At 44.4% G+C, this 21,665-nt stretch overlaps 1 protein-coding gene across 1 annotated transcript in view; it reads right to left on the bottom strand.

The window, feature by feature from the left end:
* BUD13 (BUD13 homolog) overlaps positions 1 to 20,937 on the bottom strand; it is a 33,961-nt gene extending 13,024 nt beyond the window's left edge. The window contains exons 1-8 of the mRNA XM_068240924.1: positions 20,781 to 20,937; positions 19,946 to 20,036; positions 15,060 to 15,144; positions 13,417 to 13,462; positions 8,391 to 10,150; positions 4,687 to 4,928; positions 2,193 to 2,292; positions 1,106 to 1,244 (exon numbers count right to left, since the gene is read on the bottom strand). Coding sequence (XP_068097025.1) covers positions 1,106 to 1,244; positions 2,193 to 2,292; positions 4,687 to 4,928; positions 8,391 to 10,150; positions 13,417 to 13,462; positions 15,060 to 15,144; positions 19,946 to 20,036; positions 20,781 to 20,920 — 2,603 coding nt within the window. The 5' untranslated portion in view covers positions 20,921 to 20,937. The remainder of the gene's footprint in view (positions 1 to 1,105; positions 1,245 to 2,192; positions 2,293 to 4,686; positions 4,929 to 8,390; positions 10,151 to 13,416; positions 13,463 to 15,059; positions 15,145 to 19,945; positions 20,037 to 20,780) is intronic.
* Between the last annotated feature and the right edge of the window lie 728 nt (positions 20,938 to 21,665).

The following is a 21,665-nucleotide window of genomic DNA, read 5'->3' as shown; positions in this document are numbered from 1 at the left end:
ATAAAACTAAAAATACTTTCTGATATAAAAAGGATTCTAGTCTATCTGTAACATTACAAATACAGTATATATTGTTGGCATAACAGTGGCTCAGAATCTGACCAGCCCCTAGGAGGACTGATGCTAAATTGAGCTTTAGGCCCGGTGCACAATGGGCAATTAAGTCCAACTGATCAGTTTTGATCTTCAATGGATCCATAAGGCTTGGTTCACATTGGCAAACAGATCCGTGAAAACTGATCTGATCACCGGTTGATTGGATCCGTTTACACACCGTTGCCACATTTGTTGCAGCAGTCGGTGGGTGAGGGAGGGAGGGTTAAAACTTACTTAGGCTTCCGTCTTCAATTGCTGCCAGGCGGCAGCAATTGAAGACGGGCAGTTTCTTCCAGGCTTCAGTCTTCTTCCACCTTAATTGCATCTCACCTCGCATCTTGCGACTATCAGCTTCCTCCTTCCGAGTTGAAGGAGGAAGTGTAGTCACATGACGTGAGGTGGGACGCAATTGAGGCTTTAGAAGACTAAAGCCTAGAAGAAATCACCCGGCAGCAATTAAAGACGGAAGCCTGAGTAAATTTAAACCCTCCCTCACCTGCCCGCCTGGCTGCTGCACCCTCCCTTCCTCACCCACCCACTCAGGTACAGCCCCGTCGTGTCCCCATATCCTCCCAGACCCCCAACACCAGTGGATTTTGCTCCCTATCTAACTAGTGTGAAGAAACGGACTGTTCTCTCATTGCCCCCAATGCAGGGCTTCATCTTCCGTTACCGGTCGCTGAGCTCAGCGGTCCGGAAAAATAGGTGCTGCAGCAAAGTTGCGTTCCGTTCAGCGGAACATACGCAACGGATCCATACACACGGACGCATGTGAACGGTTCCATAGGTAAACATTGGGTCTATTCGCATCCATTCCTCCTATGGTCCATTTTTTAATGCTAATGTGAACTGGGCCTTAGTATTCTCCACAGTTGGTTCACCTATTTTATGTAGGAGGCTAACAATTCCAAGCACCGATTTTACCATCATCCTGCCATCATCTCAGTTATTCCCTTGTGATCTATCACTGCTAATGATTGTTACTGATAGAAGTCATTTTTTTTCTTACCCTTTGCCCCACTTGGCATACTTTTCATCTCGCTTCTCCTGCAAGGCTTGCTTCTCAGACTTCTTCTCGCGTTCCGCCCTTAAATCTCTACGCTTGCCACTCTTGTCCCTAAAAACTGTTGCTGCGTTTTGAGAATCGTCTGTGAAGAGAATTAATTGCAAATGTGAAACGATTTAGGCAAGCCCACATGTATTTCAAGATGGAGCACTTCAGAATATGTTGCTGGGCCTGTCTGTTGACAGTTCAAATGTTCAGTTCAGAGCTGGACACTGCCGTGGTGAAGGGGAGAGAAGAAGCTGATTGTACTGGTATGTATAGAAGCCCCCTGCCACCCCCTCTCCCTTGTGGCCACATACCCCGCCGAGCCTACCAGGCTGGGGAAGGCAAACTTCCCCAACAGCAGGAAAAGTTGGCCCTGCAGCCAAACATAGTTTTACTTTATTTGGCTGCTAATGGGTTAATCAGTTCATAACTATATTCATTGCAGTTATTTCAGAACAGTCCTCTAAAAAGAAAGATATCAAGATGGCTGGTGAGAACAAAATGGGAAGCGTGAGATTGTCAATTGGAAAAGCAAAGTAGGAAGACATGGGTGTCAATTCACCAAGCATTTGCTAATGCTGAAAACAGCTGAAAATGCGCTTTCTAGTGGGTTCCAGGCCTATGACTAGATTAGCTGCATGCTTGTTTCAGATGTGTGAATCAGACACTTATGTAGCCAAAGATCAGCTAGACTGCCAGACAACTGGTATTGATTAAAAGGAAATACATATGGCATACACCATATGTCTCACACTTCAGATGTACTTTGAGGGCTTCGAGATTTTCATATGACTCCAGACTCCAATAACTATTATCAGCCTAGCAATTGGTCACTTGTGCACTACGCATCACGCCACCCAAGTTAACTTGGTGCTATGTTGAATACGTTCAGGATAAGGATTGGGGAGCATGACAATCTGATACATGCAGCCCCTAATGACTATACAGAGATGCATGTTCACATTCACTACATCAACCAGTGATAGTGGCACAGCTATGTGAAGGAAAACTGCAATGCCTTCTATACAGGAAGATATCCACTTACCCTCCAGATGTTTACGGTCCTTCTGTCCCCTCCTCTCCTCTTCCTTCTCTTCTCTAAGAACCTCAGCAGACACAAGGCCAGCTCTGCCACCAGACAACATCTAACATTTAAACAGAGTATAAAGTATTCAAAATAGAGAAAAATAACAACTAAGATGTGTCTGTGCATGAGGGAAATTGGTTACGTAACGGGACAATATAAAAAAAAAAAAGTAGTTTTTTCCCTCATTTTGGGCTTTCACAAACTGAAATATAATATGCAATTAGTTTTCTGGGGTATGTATTACCGTATATACTCGAATACAAGTCGACCTCAAGTATAAATCGACTCCAATATAAGCTGGATTTTTTTATTGACTCAAGTTAAGTCTACCCAGCAAAGTTAATGGCTGCACTTGAGGCTTAGTAGGGGTTAATGACTGCACTGCATACAGTATTGCAGCCATTAACCCCCACTGTCCCTTAAGTGCAGCCAATACCTCCTCCAGGCCCCCAAGTGCTGCAATTATCCACCCCCCCCTGCAGCCTAAGTATTTGTCCTCTGCCCCTTTCCTTATTTGCTGTGGCTGGGACTTTCAGACCTGTGTTTTCTTGGCATCTCCTTTCCTCAAAGTATCACTTACCACGGGGTAAATTGCTGCAAATGGGAAGGTCACAATTAGTACACACATTACCCAGCGTGCTCAGTGTTGCTTATGACTTGTGTACAAGTCGACCCCTATACTTTTATGAAGTGAATCAGACCTAAATTTCTAGAATTATACTTGAGGATATACAGTATTTATATTTCTTGCTTTTATTGAAGGACTTATCCAAATACACAAACCTAAAATCACACAGATGAAAAATGCTGTGTGATCTCATCCTTATATAAAAGTAATCCTAGCATTGTGCAGATCTTTGTTTCATGTCGTCGGTGGAGATTGGCTGTCCTTGATTGTGCTCTGCTTCAGGACATACAGGGTTGTAGCGGTACTGCCCTTCTTTTAACCACTTCACCACTGAGGGGTTTTACCCCCTGACCACCAGAGCAATTTTCACCTTTCAGCGCTCCTTCCATTCATTCGTCTATAACTTTATTATTACTTATCCCAATGAAATGAACTATATCTTGTTTTTTTTGCCACCAATTAGGCTTTCTTTAGGTGGGACATTATGCCAAGAATTATTTTATTCTAAATGTGTTTTAATGGGGAAATAGGAAAAAATGTGGGAAAAAAATATTATTTTTCAGTTTTCGGCCATTATGGTTTTTAAATAAAGCATGCTACTGTAATTAAAACCCATGAAATGTATTAACCCATATGTCCCGGTTATAAAACCATTTAAATTATGTCCCTATCACAATGTTTGGCGACAATATTTTATTTGGAAATAAAGGTGCATTTTTTTCAGTTTTGCATCCATCCCTAATTACAAGCCCGCAGTTTATAAAGTAACAGTGTTATACCCTCTTGACATAAATATTTAAAAAGTTCAGTCCCTAAGGTAACTATTTATGTTTTTTTTTTTATTGTATTTTTTTTTTTTTTTTTAATTACAAAAAAAAAAAAATTGGGGAGTGTGGGAGGTAATGAGTTAATTTATTGTGTAAATGTAATGTTTGTATATGTAAAATGCTTTTAGGGTGTAGTTTACTATTTGGCCACAAGATGGCCACAGAGTGTTTGTTTACATGCGACCTGTAAGCGTCCGGAAGGACGCTTACAGGAAGCAGTAGGAGGCTGGGAGACGCACAATGATCTCGCTGTTTCTGAAAGAAGCAGCAGATCATTGCGGGGGCTAGATTCTGCTAATGCGATTGGGGGGACAGCACCATCTCGAACTACTAGGTTTCAGATAGGTTGTGGTAAACTAAGCCCACACGATTCAGCCAATCACAATGCCTCATTCTCTAGAGGGTGCTGTGATTGAAGAACTTTTCCCTATGAGGTTTCCTGCTGCGGCCCCTAAACTATACTAGCACCAATAAATCTGTCAAAGGGGCAGGGACAGTAACAAAGGATTTTATCTATATACAGTAGTTTGGAAGCTATAGAACATCCATTTAGTATTGTATACCTATACTTCAATCCCAGCCCCCACAACCACCCAAGTTTATGGTAGATCCGTGGAGGTTATAGGGAAGATTTCCCTGATTGCAACACAAAGGTCCTTATTCAGTTAACTTTTTCTCCTAGTAGATACATTTTCATCTTCTCTTTAAAACTACTGAGGTGAGTACCCCGGGGAACTTTTTTTCAGTACAGGTTTTCTTTAAAATGCATGTGGAAATATCACCTTGAAGAAAACTCAGGAGGCCCAAAAGCAGTAAAAAGCTCTAGAAAGTTCTCTTTGCTTTCTATACTAACCAGAATGAAAAAAATTCCAGTAGCTGGGTTCCAGCTGGAAAGATCCAGACAGGTTGTATTAGTAGGCAGTAACTTACTAAGACAAATAATACATCTGTAAGATAAACACAACCCCTTAATAAATGAGGTTTTCTAAACATTTACTTTGGATCCAGTAGCTCTTTCTGTTCTAGACCTGTGTTGTGAGTCCAAGTCTTTCTTTCTCGCATGACGAGGAGGTGACAAGTCTGAATTGGAATCTTTCTTTCGAGTACGCGGAGGAGAGAGGTCGGAGTCTGAACTTTTTCTCCTGGAATGACGAGGAGGTGACAGGTCTGAGTCCGAATCCCTATTCACAGTATGCCGTGGAGGGGACAGGTCTGAATCCGGTGTTCTCTGTCGCATGGCTTTGTATTAAAAGGTTAAAAAAAGGGTAAATATTGTAAATATGTAGGCTAGTATTAGCCTATTTAGGTGCATACACGACAATATAATGGGGGTCATCCATAGATAGTGGACAGCTGAACCATTCAGAAATCACACAGAGGAATTACCGATTCCCTTTTAAAATGCTATGTTTCTGATCCTATAACTATAAAAGTTATTTAATGTGAACATGATGATATAAATAAACAAACAAACAAACAATTGTATCTATCCTCGTACGCCTAAAAAGACTATTAGATATCTCACAGTTAAATGTTAGGGTTAAAAACTTTAAAAAAGTAGATTTATGGTTTTATCTCAGCTTAATGACACAGTTTGTCCTGTGTCTCAGAGAGATAAGATATATGAACTATTGACCTTTTTTATCTATCCCCTGCTCTCAGAAGCCCAGTTCTCTGCCAGAAAAAGTGTTTTATGGTTGTAATTATCAGTGAGAGATGCTATAGTTCGACTGGAAAAAAACTGTCAGTTGCATAGCTGAATATTAACCCTTTCAGGCAGAGAAAGAAGAAAGAGAACACAGCAGAGTATACTTGCCACTGTACATACACATGTCTATCTCATGTCCAATGTCATTTAGGTTCCCTTTAAATGCCTCACCTGAAACAAGTGCACAGGTCAGGTGTTATAATGCTTTACATTGTCATACTTGGTCCAGATGAGTGACCAGATTGTTACAACCAGAGGCTATGTGTTATAATCAAGCTAGTACTGTGAGAAGTTAGCAATGGCAGCTTCAGTGTAACTCCTCACAGGATTAATAAAGTAAAGAAAAAAAAACTAAAAAAAAACAAACTAAAAATTAAACTATGATTATAATCAGTTACATAGCTCTGAATATTGACTGCTTCCGGACCACCATTAGTAAAACCTGTGCCACACTTGTGCCTGCTTAAGCCTGATGCTGCACAGATTTGACTACACCGCCTCCCTTGCAGGAGACACGGCTGTGTGTCCCCGCCGGCACTAATCTCAGCTCTATGTACCACGGTCAGGACCCTGTGAAACAATCACAGTCATCACAAAGAAAAAAAAAATAAAGGCTCTGATCCATAAGGGGCCAGAGATGCACAGCCCTAAATGAGTTAATGTACATAGAAAAATGCATAAAGGTAGCGCCGCCCTTTAATCAGATTATCTTGAGAACAAAAACTGAATGCAAGAGGACTACAATACATAATCCAAGGTTACATTATATGGAAACTCCATATCAAAACTACCAGTAGTTTCAGAGATATACATTACTGGAGTAATTTGCAATTGGTGGCCTCATCACAATTATACAGGAGCTCATGAGCTCCACTCAACTTACTTTCACCTTTAGGCTACTTGCACACTAAGACGTTGCGTTAGGTGCCACGTTAAGGTCGCATAACGTGCACCTAACGCGACGTCTGGTGCTCTTCTATGTGGACGTCAGAGTGAGCCGCGTTGTGCAGCTCACTCTGGCGTCCGTGGTGCGTACTCTTGTGCGCATGCGGCATCACGTGGTCCCGCCGGCCAATCACCGCACAGAGCTGCCGCTCCAGGAAGTAAACACTGAACGTCACAACGTGCAGTAAATATTAATTAGCCATGTGCCTGACCGCTCTCCGCTCCTCCCCAACATGACTGCGCATGTCTAACGCAGCTTAAGCCGCTCTAACGCCGTAGCATGCTGCACTTTCGGGAGAACATGCAGCGTTACATGTAACGCAACGTGGGCTGTGTGAACAGCCCACTTGTGTTACATTGCTGTGCGTTGGGGGAGCGTTACAGGCGCACTAACATGCGCCTGTAACGTCCCTGTGTGTAAGCAGCCTTAGTGTAGCAGCTAATATCTCTATAAGTACTCATTTCAGCCAGCAGTTTCAACAGAAGGTAATCACGGATTATGTCTTTTTCCCTCATCATATCTTCAGTTTCTATGGACCAAGTTTACTTAAAGTGGACCTGAACTCTTGCACAGGACAGAAGGAAAACAGAGAAATGCACCCTGTACGTATTTAGAGAGTTTAGCCTGTCTAATTCCCCCTCATTTGTATCTAATCAAATTGTAATGTCATCTCTCCCTTGTGTCACATGACTGCCATAGGCAGAGATGGCAGATAAGCCCACTTGAAAGCATGGGGTATAACAATAGGTCTCTTTCCATGAATCAGGAAGTAGAAACTGTGCAGATTTATTTTAGGATTTATATCAGCTGTAACAAACAAATGTTGTTTAACTACTTGCCGACTGCTTCACGTCAATTGGCGTGAGCAGAGCGGCCGCCCCAGGACCACTCCACGCCCATTGACGTGAACTGTCTTCTATGGGGCTAGCTCCTGCTCGGGGGGCGGAGCTCTGCCCCGCCTTCAGTCTTTGTGCGGCGATCGCCGCTCGGGAGACTATTAGATGGCAGTTTCGCCGTCTAACTGCTTTGAACAGCGCTGCAATCAGCAGCAGCGCTGTACTGGGGACAGCCGTGTGACATGTCTGTCCCCCTGGAGGACAAGAGAGCAATCGGCTCTCATAGGCAGAAGCCTATGACAGCCGATCGCGTGATTAGCCGGCAGGGGAGAGGGAGGGAGGGAGGGAAAGTTAAAAAAAATAATAATAATAATAAAAATAAAAAAAAGTAAAACATTTAAAAATAAAATACATAAATGTTTATAAAAATAAAAACAAACAATGTGGGGGCCATCAGACCCCACCAACAGAGAGCTCTGTTGCTGGGGAGAAAAGGAGGGGGAAATCACTTGTGAGCTGAGTTGTATGGGCCTGCAGCTTTGCCTTAAAGGAATACTGTAGGGGGGGGGGAAAAATGAGTTGAACTTACCCAGGGCTTCTAATGGCCCCCCGCAGACATCCTGTACCCACGGAGCCACTCACCGATGCTCCGGCCCCGCCTCCGGTTCACTTCTGTAATTTCAGACTTTAAAGTCTGAAAACCACTGCGCCTGCGCAGCTGCATCCTCGCTCCCGCTGATGTCACCAGGAGAGTATTGCACAAGCCCAGTATGGTCTTTGGTCTGCGCAGTACGCTCCTGGTGCCATCAGCGGGAGCGAGGAGACGGCAATGCAGGCGCAGTGGTTTTCTGACTTTAAAGTCAGAAATTCCAGAAGTGAACTGGAGGCGGGGCCGGAGCATCGGTGAGTGGCTGCGCGGGCACAGGATGTCTGTGGGGGGCCATTAGAAGCCCCGGGTAACTTCAACTCATTTTCCCCCGACCCCCCTACAGTATCCCTTTAAGCTGCAGTGGCCCAATTAAGTAAAAATGGCCTGGAAAGGGGGGGAGGGGTTAACACCGCAGTCCTCAAGTGGTTAAAGGTTATAATGCTGTTGCGTATCTTTTAGAGCAGGGAGGACGTCTGAGTTCAGGTCCGCTTTAAAGGCTAAATATGCTACTGTGTACAAACACTACAACTACATCAGCTACAACAAAAGCATAAATATGCACCTTTTTTCTGCCTGTCTTGTGCAGGTGATCTGTCCCTTCTTCTAGGAGGGGAAAGGTCAGAATCAGACCCATGCTGCTTGGAAGAGTGATGAGGGGAATGACCACGTCTCACAATATTCAATTTTGACCTTTTCTCATCATATTTATCAGGCTTAACAGAAAGGTTAGGAGAGCGCTCTCTGTACTTCTGAGGAAAGGAGCCTTGTCTGTTATCTCTGACAGCTACTGGACTTGTAGAGTGCTGTCTTTTCTTGTTGTGAGGAGATGAAGCAGAGTCTGAGTGATATGAACTCAGTTTGTTCTTGCTCTGTTGCTTAGGAGAAGAGCCTGGGGAATCCCATTTGCTACGCTGTAGAGAATTCATCTCATAAGCTAGTCTTGACATTTGAGAAGCGGAAGGTCTTGCTCCATCTTGACGTGGGTTTCTGCGATGGAAAGTGTCTGGTGAGTTATGTCTCCTGTTGTAGGGTGAGGAAGGGCCTGGAGAGTCATATCTCCTATTTTGTGTTGATGAAGGGCCTGGAGATTCAGGTCTTCGACTGTGTGCGTCAGGTCTTCCTTTCCGTGGTGGGGAAGCATCTGGTGTACTAGGTCTTCCTTTCCGTTGTGGGAGGTGATCTGACAAGTCACGTTTTCCTTTTCGTGGCGGAGAGACATCTGGTGTGTAACGCCTTCCTTTTCGTGGCGGAGAGGCATCTGGTGCGTCATGCCTTCCTTTCCGTGGTGGGGAGGCATCTGGTGTGTAACGCCTTCCTTTTCGTGGCAGAGAGGCATCTGGTGTGTCATGCCTTCCTTTCCGTGGTGGGGAGGCATCTGGTGTACGAGGTCTTCCTTTCCGTGGTGGGGAAGCATCTGGTGTACTAGGTCTTCCTTTCCGTTGTGGGAGGTGATCTGACAAGTCACGTTTTCCTTTTCGTGGAGGATAGGCATCTGGTGTGTCATTCTTTCCTTTCCGTGGCGGAGAGGCATCTGGTGTGTAACGCCTTCCTTTTCTTGGCGGAGAGGCATCTGGTGTGTCATGCCTTCCTTTCCGTGGTGGGGAGGCATCTGGTGTACGAGGTCTTCCTTTCTGTGGTGGGGCGGGATCTGATGTGCTACGCTTTCCTTTCCGTGGTGGGGAAGCATCTGGCGTGTCTTGTCTTCTTTTCCGTTTTGGGGAGGAGGCAACTGATGTGTCATGACTTGTTTTCCGTGGCGGGGTGGAATCTGGTGTGTTTTGTCTTCCTTTCCATGGTGGGGAGACATCTGGTGTATGAGGTCTTCCTTTTCGTGGTGGGAAAGGATCTGATGTACCACGTTTTCCTTTCCGTGGTGGCGAGGAATCTGGCACGTCATGCCTTCCCTTCCGTGGTGGGGACGGATCTGGAGTACCATGTCTTCCTTTCCGTGATCGCAAGGAATCTGGTGTGCCATGTCGTCTTTTTTGTGGTGGGGATGCATCTAGTGTGCTCTGCTTCCCTTTCCTTGGCGGGGAGGGATCTGGGGTATCATGTCTCCCTTTCCTTGGTGGGGAGGGATCTGGGGTATCATGTCTCCCTTTCCTTGGCGGGGAGGGATCTGGGGTATCATGTCTTCCTTTCCGTGATGGGGAAGAATCAGGTGTGTCATGTCTTTTTCGTGATGGGGAGACATCTGGAGAGCTAGGTCTTTTCTTCTGTGGTAACGATGAGTCTGGAGAGTCAGGTATTCTTCGCGTTGGAGAGTTACTTGGCGAGTCTGAATAATGATTACTCTCCCTTGCTGATTCCTCCAGCTTTATCCTGAAAGCAGTACAGTAGCATGCATGAAAATAGCAAATAATAGCAAATAGTCTACCACTTTCCACCAAATTCCAGACATTTTAAATCATTTTTTTCCAAAAATGGTACATGCATTTTGCTCTACCTAGTTCTTTAAAGACATTAAGTTAACATTTAGGAGCTTGTTAAATAACTATGCTTAATTGACTGTTTTGGGCAAGACATGAATAGGATTTAATTGAACTTGTAAATGCTGACTGAGCTGCTCTCCTCAACCAGGGGGTACCAATTGGTACTCAACTTCCATAGGTGATAATGGAAAGGGAGGGGCAATACATTACCTGCTCCGCCGGCGCGACTCCCCAGGTCTCCGCTGTCTTCTCCGCTCTGGTCTGGTCTCCGGCATGCTTCACTTCGTCCTGTCCCGGCAGGAAGTTTAAACAATAGAGGGCGCTCTACTGTTTAAACTTCCCCCAGACAGGAAGAAGTGAAGCATGTTGGACCCGGAGACCAGACCAGAGCGGAGAAGACAGCGGAGACCTGGGGATTCGCGCCGGCAGAGCAGGTAATATATGCGGGGGGGGGGGGGGGGGGGGTCGAGCGGCGGTATCACCACCACCACCACCACAGATTGTGAGCCGTTTCAGGCTGAAATTGATTCACAATCTGTTTGCAGTAAAGGCAGCCGTACGATCCCTCTCTGATCAGATTTGATCAGAGAGGGATCTATCTGTTGGTCGAATCTGATGGCAGATCGACCAGTGTATGGCTACCTTAACTTGATGCTTGTTTCATGTGTGATCCACACACTACTGACTGAAAAAGATCACAACTTACATGCAACTGGTATTGTTTAAAAGGAAATAAATATGGCAGCCTACATTTGTCTCTCACCTTGGGTTCCTTTTATGTAAAAATTAGCTAACAAATTAGCAGTTAGCCCCTCCTCCCCCATAGGCTTCCTTGCATCAAAATAAGTCATGTGTTTACACTCTTCCTCCCTCCACAGGACTCAGTGCCCACACACGGGGTTATTGGAACGATTGTGTCCTAGATGGCCAGGGTTTTTTTTTCTGGAGGTCCAGGGCCACAAGACAAAAAGACAGCATGGCAGTGTTTTGCCATTAAGAACAGTTTGTTCCTAATGGCAAAAAAGTGCTTATACTACAGGGGATGGGAGACAGCCTCAATTCACTAAGCTTAACTCCTGTCTTTAATAACTCTTCTGAGCTGTTTTACAGTTATCACAATTATATCACCATGGTGATAACTGTAAAACAGCTCAGAAGAGTTATTAAAGACAGGAGTTAAGCTTAGTGAATTGAGGCCACTAGGAGCTTGTTAGCTGACTTCCCAGTATTCAGCTTTAAAATTCTGACCAGAATAAGATACCTGAAACTTTCACAACACATTCTAAACAGTGCAAAAACACTCACTGATTAAAGCAATCCCAAGAATAAAGTTAAAAAAAATATTATCTGATCCGCGGGGGCTAGCCAGATCAGGTAGAGCCTCTTACCGCCACTCCTGTTGCCAGCAATCTGCCAGTTTCATTTTTATTGACCCCGGTGTCACAATGCTGCAGCTCGCCTCTCTGCTTCTGCTCACAGAGCAGAGAGGTGGGGGAGAGCTGCGGAGGGGCGGGATAGAGACAGGGAGAGGCTTGGAGGGGATGGCAAGAGGCAGTGGAGAGGCTCAGAGGGGGGGGGGGGGGCATAGAGGCGGGGAGAGGAGAAGAGGCGGGGAAGAGGTTCCAGGAGGAGGGGAAGGGGCATTTTGCAGTAGTGCCTCTCTTGCTAGGGACACCCCTTACCCTAGTTATCTAGCAACAATCCTGTTGTCACATTGTTGGGGTCCGCAGCAAAGAGAAGGGGGATAGAGAGCAGTGCACAGAGGACAATGTGACATGTCATTAGGCAAAGAACATGCCTCTGTGCCCTATTTGTATTAAAAAAAATTACACTTTAAAGCTGATGTTTAAAAGACACATAAAATGACAGTTTAAATATAAAAATGTCTCCTTTACATTTAATCAGACTCACCTAAACTAAGAGTTTGCAAAGGGCAGAATGTGTGCGCTCAAGCAGCCAAAGCCACAACATGGTTGGTACAGAGGTGTTGCTTTTCAACCACTGCATAGGTAATCACTTTAGCCAGGTTTAAAGAGAAACCGGAACCAAGTAATGAACTTCACCCAATCAGTAGCTGATACCTCTTTTCCCACAAGAAATCTTTTCCTTTTTTCAAACTGATCATCAGGGGGCTCTGTATGGCTGATATTGTGGTGAAACCCCTCCCACAGTATGATGTTAGCACCTAGGTCCTGACATCACACTGTGGGAGCGTTGTTGCATTGTGGGAAATAACAGCTGTTTCCAACTGCCAAAAATGCATCATCTCTTTCCACAGACATCACCTACCAGCAGTAAAAATGTCGCCATGTGATAAATGTCAGAATGTAAATCAGGGAGAGGAAAGATTTTACAATGGGCAAACATCGACTAAATCATTTATACATAATTATTGTAAAAATTAAGCACTTTTTTCATTACATTATTTTCACTGCAGTTCCTCTTTAAATGAGCTTCAAAAGATAAACAAGAGGAATGTGCTTACTTTTCACAGATGTTTTGAAGACAACTTCTTTCATCAATTATTTCTTGCTAGCTGATGGCCCGGCATTGCCCAGGTATGTATTTGGCTGGTGTTGGCTGCGCCCACTTTTTCTAACCCTAACACACAATTACTCAATGACCTAGTTAGTGAGCTTTGCGGTCTTTTGGCATCAATAATTTGCATTGAAATGACACAAATCCGATTGGCTGTTTGTGGTTCCACCCGCTTTTCTGAATTTGAACCCCAGTGACCCAATGACCAACTGCACCAGGTTTGAGGCTTGTGCCATTAACAGTGCAAGAATGGCAGCAATTAAATATTCCCCTTGAAAATCGATAGCTGAATTTTGATTAGCTTTTGTAGGCCCCACCCATTTTTCTGTATATTAGAGAACCCTGCCATTTACAGTGTAAGAATGGCTGCAGTTTACATTTTCACAGTAAAATTTGTATTGGTCTCCGCCCACTTTTCGGTTATGGGGATAAAAAGTATCCTATATGTTATTCCAGGTAATGTACTATGTGTCTGTCAAATATCATTCAAATCTGTTCAGCCACTGTTGCGTGATTGAGTCACAAACATCCAAACTTTTGCATTTATAATATTAGTGAGATTTCTTAATATATTTACAAAACCACTAACTAGTGATTGGCTCACAATTCCTACATTACCTTGATTCTGTAACTGTAGAGCTATCAACTTCAGGAGATCTGTCACCTGTAATAAATCATTTACATTACTCACCTCAAAATATAAATGCAACAAGCAACACTAGAGAACATAGAGATGTTTAAATGTTCAGCATAGAAACCTGTATAACTTAGTTGGATAGCTGTAACTATACACAACAATAAATAGACCAGATCAATTCATCATAGATTCAGAAATGTCCTCCTCTGTGCAGATTGCATACCTGCGCTTATTTTTTATTTATTTTTTTAATATATCGTTCTCCAATGCATAAATCGATTTATTTCCCTTCATATCTTCCTGGAGATGATTCTATAAAGAGAAACTCCGACCAAGAATTGAACTTTATCCCAATCAGTAGCTGATACCCTCTTTTACATGAGAAATCTATTACTTTTCACAAACAGACCATCAGGGGGCGCTGTATGACTGATATTGTGGTTAAACCCCTCCCACAAGAAACTCTGAGCACCGTGGTACTCCTGGCAGTTTCCTGTCTGTGAACCTTGTTGCATTGTGGGAAATAGCGGTTTACAGCTGTTTCCAACTGCCAAAAAAGCATGCAGCGGCTACATCACCTGCCAACAGTAAAAATGTCACCATGTAATAAATGTCAGAATGAAAATCATGGATTTAAAAGATTTTACAATGGGCAAACACTTGTGTTCTTTAGCCCAAACAAGTCTCTTCTACTTGGTGCCTGTCCGTAGCAGTGGTTTTCTAGCAGATATTCTACCATGAAGGCCTGATTCACACAGTCTCCTCTTAACAGTTCTAGAGATACGTCTGCTGCTCTGTGTGGCATTGACCTGGTCACTAATCTGAGCTGCTGTTAACCTGCGATTTCTGAGGCTGGTGACTCGGATGAACTTATCCTCCGTAGCAGAGGTGACTCTTGGTCTTTCATTTCCTGGGGCAGTCCGCATGTTAGGCAGTTTCTTTGTAGCGTTTGATGGTTTTTGAGACTGCACTTGGGGACACTTTCAAAGTTTTCCCAATTTTTCGGACTGACTGACCTTCATTTCTTAAAGTAATGATGGCCACTTGTTTTTCTATACTTAGAATTTGTATTATGGCAAGAAAAAAGCAGCTAACAGTCTATTCAGTAGGACTATCAGCTGTGTATCCACCCGACTTCTCCACAACACAACTGATGGTCCCAACCCCATTTATAAGGCAAGAAATCCCACTTATTAAACCTGACAGGGCACACTTGTGAAGTGAAAAACAATTTCAGGTGATTACCTCTTGAAGCTTATCAAGAGAATGCCAAGAGTGTGCAAAGCAGTAATCAAACCAAAAGGTGGCTACTTTGAAGAACCTAGAATATGACATATTTTCAGTTGTTTCACACTTTTTGGTTATGTACTATACTTCCACATGTGTTAATTCATAGTTTTGATGCCTTCAGTGTGAATCTACAATGTTCATAGTCATGAAAATAAAGACAACTCTTTCAATGAGAAGGTGTGTCCAAACTTTTGGTCTGTACTGTATGTTGTTGCAGGTATACAGCAGCTCACAATATCTTGTATGGTAACACTGCACAAACATATTTACAAGACAATACTAAACTAGCATAGAAAATTGAGCCCATTATCTCTGCTTTTGGTACAACACTTACTTTGAATGAGTTTCCACTTGTTAGTGTTCCTGAACTCCTCCATATGTTTCACCTCATCTGGGCGTTCATCTACAAATGCTGCAACCTAGAATGCACCAAAACAATAATAAACACAACTTAAAGGCCGCAGTGACAATGCTCTATTATTCTCTACAATGATAGAACTTAAAGAGACTGTATAGAGGAAAAAAGGGTCCTTGGGGGATACTTATCTTAGGAGGAAGAAGCCTCTGAATTCAATTGAGGCTTCCACCATCCTCCTCCGTCCCACCATGGTCTCGCTGGGCCCCACTGAAGCCACAGCCAACAATTTGTCAGGCTGTGGTGCAGAAGCGCCTGCAATATATATATTCCCCGGCTCCAGCGCAGGCGCACTAGCAGCTCTCGGCTCAGATACTTGCCCCTGCGCAGCAGAACGGATCCGACTGGGATCGGCCATTTCCACCTGATCCCGAGCCAAGAGCCCCTACTGCACCTGCGCTGGAACCAGGAAAGTAAATATTTACATGGCCGCCGTTCGAGCGGCCCAGCAAAGCCACCGTGGGAAAGAGGAAGAAAAGGAGAAGCCTAAATCGGGTCCAGAGGTAAGTACCCCCCCCCCCCCCCAGGGAATCTTTTTTCGATACAGGTTTTCTTTAAAATTGTATACACAGAGAACCTTAGGTCAAAACCTGTATACTTACCTAAGAAGAAGGAAGACCGTGGATCCTGTAGAGGCTTCCCATGTTGTCCTCTGGATCACCACTGCCACTCGTTGACCCTGAAAGAAATCAGACAAGAGCGCGCCAAATTGAAGATCCTGGCTGCGCTACTCTTCATGCAGGAGCACTGCCATCTTACGCCTGCGCAGAAAGTCGAAGCCATACGTGTACAACTGGATCCATGCTACTGCACAGGTGCACTCATGCATGAAGAGAAGCGCCACCCGGATGTTCCGGCAAGTGGCAGTAGGGGTGATGAGGACACAGGAAGCCTGGAGGATCCCTCTTTTTTTTAGCTATGTATCTGCTTTTTTGACCCAATGTTCATATCAGGTTCACTTAAATCACTAGGACATCAAGAACTTTACCTGGAAACACAAAACTAAAAATGTATATCAAAACGATATTTATTTGCGAGATAGGAAATAAACACAACAGCAAAACATAAAACTAATTTAATGAATAGCAGCACACAGGAAAGGATACCTGGGTAAATTACTGGGCAGGCTTCTAACAAGTTGGTTCAGGGCCGCTGTCCAACAATTTGCCCAGGCATAAGAAACCTGCTGTTAAAGAGACTCCGTAACAAAAATTGCATCCTGTTCTTTATCATCCTACAAGTTCCAAAAGCTATTCTAATGTGTTCTGACTAACTGCAGCACTTTATACTATCACTGTCTCTGTAATAAATCAATGTATCTTTCCCCTGTCAGACTTGTCGGCCTGTGTCTGGAAGGCTGCCAAGTTCTTCAGTGTTGTGGTTCTGCTATGAACTCCCCCTTCCAGGCCCCTCTATGCACACTGCCTGTGTGTTATTTAGGATTAGAGCAGCTTCTCTCTTCTCTCTTATCTTTTACAAGCTGGATAAATCGTCCTCTGAGCTGGCTGGGCTTTCACATACTGAAGAATTACAGACAAGGGCAAAGCTGTTTGCAGGAAGAAACAAGCAGCCTGAAACTTCAGTGCATGAGAACAGGGGGAAAGAAACACACAAATGATCTCCTGAGATTCAAAAGGAATGCTGTATACAGCCTGCTTGTGTATGGATGTATTTTCTATGTGTGGACATACTGTACATCAACCTACATCCTGTTTTGGTGGCCACTTTGTTTGTTTATAAACAAACTTTTTAAAACTGTTTTTAACCACTTTTAATGCGGCGAGGAGCGGCGAAATTGTGTCAGAGGGTAATAGGAGATGTCCCCTAACACACTGGTATGTTTACTTTTGTGCGATTTTAACAATACAGATTCTCTTTAAGGAACACAGGTAGTTCTACTTCTGTGGGAAAACACAGGATTGCAAATGTCTAAAGGTGGCCATACATTAGGCAACTTGACGGCCCATCGACCCTCCGATTCGATTATTATAATCTGATGAAAATCTGTGCCACCAATTGACAAAGCGACCAATTTCGGGCCAAAATTGGTCGCATTAATCGGACATGCTGCAAGATGTAGGGCCGACTTGCTCAATCTGGTGCACGGTGGTAACGGCAAGCCATATCGGGACGAGCGACAAAACCCCAGCGCCGTCAACCCCCAACCTCCTGATTCGGAGTGCAAGAGATACATAACCTGTCTATCACCTCCACTTGCCCCAGGCTTCCTCTGATATCCATGACGTCTGACTAGGCAACCACATGCTTGTATGGACAGTGGAGGGAGCCTGGAGAAAATCAGAGGTTACGGACAGGTAATGTATCGCTTGCACTGGACGTCAGGGGCGGGGACGACATTAAACATTAGGGCGGACAGCCTCGGGTTGGCGAGGTGGTCGGATGCGGCATCACAAGGGTGATTCCTGATCAATTTCAGTTAGGAATTGATTGGGAATCGGCCAGTGGAGTATGAGCCGACAGATCTCTCTCTAATCAGATTTGATTAAGGTGGCCATACATCAGGCAACTCGGCAGCCGATCGACCACCCAATTCGATTATTATTATCGAATTGGATGAAAGTTGGTGCCGCCAAGTGCATGCTCGGCCAACAAAGGGATCAATTTCGGGACAGAAATTGGTTGCATTGTCGAAAGCGCATGCAGGTTGGGCCAAAGTTGGTTGGTCGGGTGCAATTACCCCATGATCGACTAAACCATCCGCCGTCTCGCCGCTGTGCCCCCCTAATGTCTGCCGTGCCAAAGTGTCTCTGCTTGTCCCCCGGGCACATTCTCCTTTTCCGTATACATGCACGCCCCACATGGTTTCCTGGTAAGGGCACGCGTGTGACGTCAGACATGCTCCCTTACCAGGAAACCACGTGGCAGTGTTCTACCCAGGATCAATCAGCCGGGCGGAGCACCCAGGGAAAAAAAATGACCGCCCGACTGATGAGACTGCGAGCTGCATTCTTCCATGACAAGTGCCCGACTGTCAGGACGCGCTTCTTCTCCTTTGCGCCCGAGATCTCACGCTTCCCGGCGAGCTTGTGCACTTAGTGGGTCAGCGCATGGAGAGGCGTCACCATAGCACTAGCCACCGACTTTCACTGTGACTGCAGAGGCTCGTGGCTGAGGCTGTCAGTGAGCTGTGCAGGGATGGGCTGTGCACAGACTAGAGACAGAGGTATGCGCACAAACATTGACCAGCAGAACATCAATGTTAGATTTATATGCACAACATTCAGTGCATAGAGCGGGACGGAGGAGTGCGGCGGTCTGTGATTCATAGCACAGTGGAGAAACACATGTTGGGAGTAATAGCAGAGCTGACAGCGGGACGGAGCAGTGTGGTGGGCTGTGATTTATAGCACAGTGCAGGATCGTGGGCAGGTCATGGTGAGGGATGGAATGCTGTCTGTGGAGTCAGCCGTAGTGTAAACTACAGCCATAACGTGGCGAGAGCCAGTGGAAGCACATGGCTTTCTTATTGATCTATATGTGTGCTTGTGAGGTCCAGACAGCAATCCTTCATAAGTGACTCTGATGGTCTGTTCTGCCTATGCAAGCTGGGGAGGATATATATTTATATTTATTATTATTCTTTTTTTTTCCTCTCCTACCAAAGTCTGAGATTCCCCTGTCCACCAGCACCTCCCCATCAGCATCACAGTGTGAAACCCCCTCCATATCACCCAAAAGGGAAATGCTCCCTTGTCCATTAGCAGCAGCCAGTGTGTAACCCACTCCACTAGAAACACACAGTATGAGGCATCTAGTATGAACCCCTCACCCACATCAGCAGCACCCTTTCAATGGTACTACCTCCCTATCCAGTAGCACTCAGCACAATCTTCTCCTGCACCTGGTAGCACCCAGGGTGATCGAAACACCCCACCCGACACTTATTGTGATTTTTTTGCACATGCACGCACAACTCCCCCCCCCCCCCCCACCCCCAAAAGCGTGACGCTCCTTCACACAAAGTGACCATACTTCCCCACCCGGCTACTTTTCCATGCCAAATTTCTGGGGAGAACACTGCATGGGGCGTGCATGTATGTGGAAGAGGAGAATGCGCAAGGAGCAGCGGGTGACAAGCGGAGGCAGCAAACAAGTAATGTATACACTTTGCCACGGTGGACATGAGTGGGGCACAGCGGCGAGGCAGCTCATAAGGGCGATTTCAGCATGAAATTGATTGGGAATCGGCCTGTGGTGTATGGGTAGATGACAGATCTCTCTATAAACAGATTCGATAAGAGAGAGATTTGTCTTGGTTGGATCTGCCCATCATCGCTAGATGTATGACTACCTCAAGCCAATCCAAAAGATTTTATTTCATTCTACTCCTTTAACCTACCAGTAGTGATAATGAAACAGCTAGAATACAGGCTAAAATAATTCTTTATTAAGCCTGTAGAATGGGTAAGATACCTTTAAAGAGCACTTTTATCATTTTACTATGATTTTTAGTCTAATCCCACTTCAAATTAAATTTGTCATAAAGCAAAATACCTATGTATAAAGACTCTCAATGAATAATACATCAATTATTCTAATTTACTGCTTGCTTATTACAGTGAAGTGGAGCTTAACTTATTGAATGAATTAATTACCAAGAACTAACAGTAATATCAGTAACATCAGCCTTTGATATTGTAGTGTAGTCAGGCTTTGGCTATTTCCATGAGAGCTTCTGCAGAAAAGCTCTTGGATGTAACCATTAGTCATAATGCCTATAGCCAATATTTATAGATAGGCTGGAAAGGAAAAGATTATCTCTATGAATATGTGGAACTGCCTACCACCGGCTGGTCCTCTTCCTCCTCCACAACCTCCTCTATCTTCACAGGCTCTTTCTTCCAGTCTTCAGCATCATCATCTACTATCCGCATGCTGTTAGTAAATAACACAAAATAAACAACATAAAGACTCACAATCTCCCCCTTCTCATGACAATACAGATGCCTCATATTCCAAAGAACTTTTTCCCAGTATAATACATTCTTAAAATATTCAGTATAAATTAAAAGTGTCAGTTATCCGTAAAAAAAAAAAAAAGTTCCGAATATAAACTTTAGATTGCTGGCAGTCATCAGCACCAAAGCCAACAGACACAAACAACAAAAAGTTCTAATAAAGCAGAACTACAGTCATAATTAAATAATAACAATAAATTGGCCACACTACTATATCATACGTTTAAAAAAAAATACAGTCAGTCAGTGTTCATAGCCTTATTTTAATTTTGACCTTGAAGACTAATAAGTGCCCAGCGAGCTCTTCACGCCACAGAGATTTATGTTTTATCTCTGAGCCTGGATTCACACTTGTGTTCCTGTGCAGACACATGTGTGATCCCTCCCTAACACTAAGAAATACTAGTAACAGTATACTGCAGAGAAATCAGTCACTCTAAATGCTGGTCTCCAGGCTGTAACTTTTGTCTGTATAGTTGCCATGCTGTCATTAAAGACAACTGAATTCATGTTGTCTCTGGCGATAGGAACACAGAGAGCCTGTCATCAGCACTCCAGCACAGTGTACACTGTATGCACACACATGGAACTAGATGGATCCGCACTAAGCAGATCCAATCTGTGCAGCTCTCCCCGCACAGCTCACATCTGCCGCCCTCACCCCTTCCCCTCCTGCCGCTTCTTCTTTTTCTTCTTCTTTCTGGCAGCCCCATCCTCTCCTCCGGAACCACCGGGCTCCAGATACCGCTTAAGGTACTCCGCTTTGGAGACGGCAGGTGCACTTCTCCACTGCGCCGCCATCTTTCCGGAGCCGGAAAGTCACTAGACACTTCCGGAAGGTCAGAAACGTCACTTACGCTGCCCCATAGTTCAGTTCAGTTGTTTTACTCATTCTCTCGTAGCCAGTGTAGTATAAATAACGTTATAAAAAGTAAGATCGTTACTGGCTTCAGTCCCGTTCCTTTCAATGCTTCTTTAGCTGGATAATTAGACTAGTAGGGCAGCAAGTTTCTACTTGACAGACGTCAGGCCGCAGGAGTCTATAGATCTTATTGGTAAAAATGAGCAATGATATCCTAATAATTTTGAGTTGATGCACATTTTATGGAAATTTTATCTAACTTGTAACTACATCACCTGTGAAATGCTGCTTTTGATTGAGTCATGCATACGTTTGGTTAAAATTACGATAACATTTTCAACAACTCAGAATAATCAGCATCTTACTGACCATCTCTGTTTACTAGTAGAGATGATATGCAGATAGTTCCAAGTTAGTGCAATTTTTTTTGTCCTCATACAGGCCTCTTTCAGATGGTAGCTGACAAGCTGTGAATTTAATAAGTGCCAAAACATTGCAAGAACAGGGCTTTTTATTACTGGTATCCAGTGTTTCTTTTGCTCCGAGTTCCACCCAATTTTGGATGGGTTCTGCGGTTTACCTTGTGTTCCTCGATGTGGAGCACAGAACTTAATGAACTTAAATGGCATCCACTACCCCGGGAAGCGAGTACATTTGAAATCGGCGCCGGTAGACTTGGCGCAG

This window comes from Hyperolius riggenbachi, chromosome 6 (genome assembly GCF_040937935.1).
Source record: "Hyperolius riggenbachi isolate aHypRig1 chromosome 6, aHypRig1.pri, whole genome shotgun sequence".
In the NCBI taxonomy this organism is placed as follows: domain Eukaryota; kingdom Metazoa; phylum Chordata; class Amphibia; order Anura; family Hyperoliidae; genus Hyperolius; species Hyperolius riggenbachi.
Note: the sequence above shows the minus strand (reverse complement) of the source record. Positions and strands in the feature narration are given on the sequence as shown.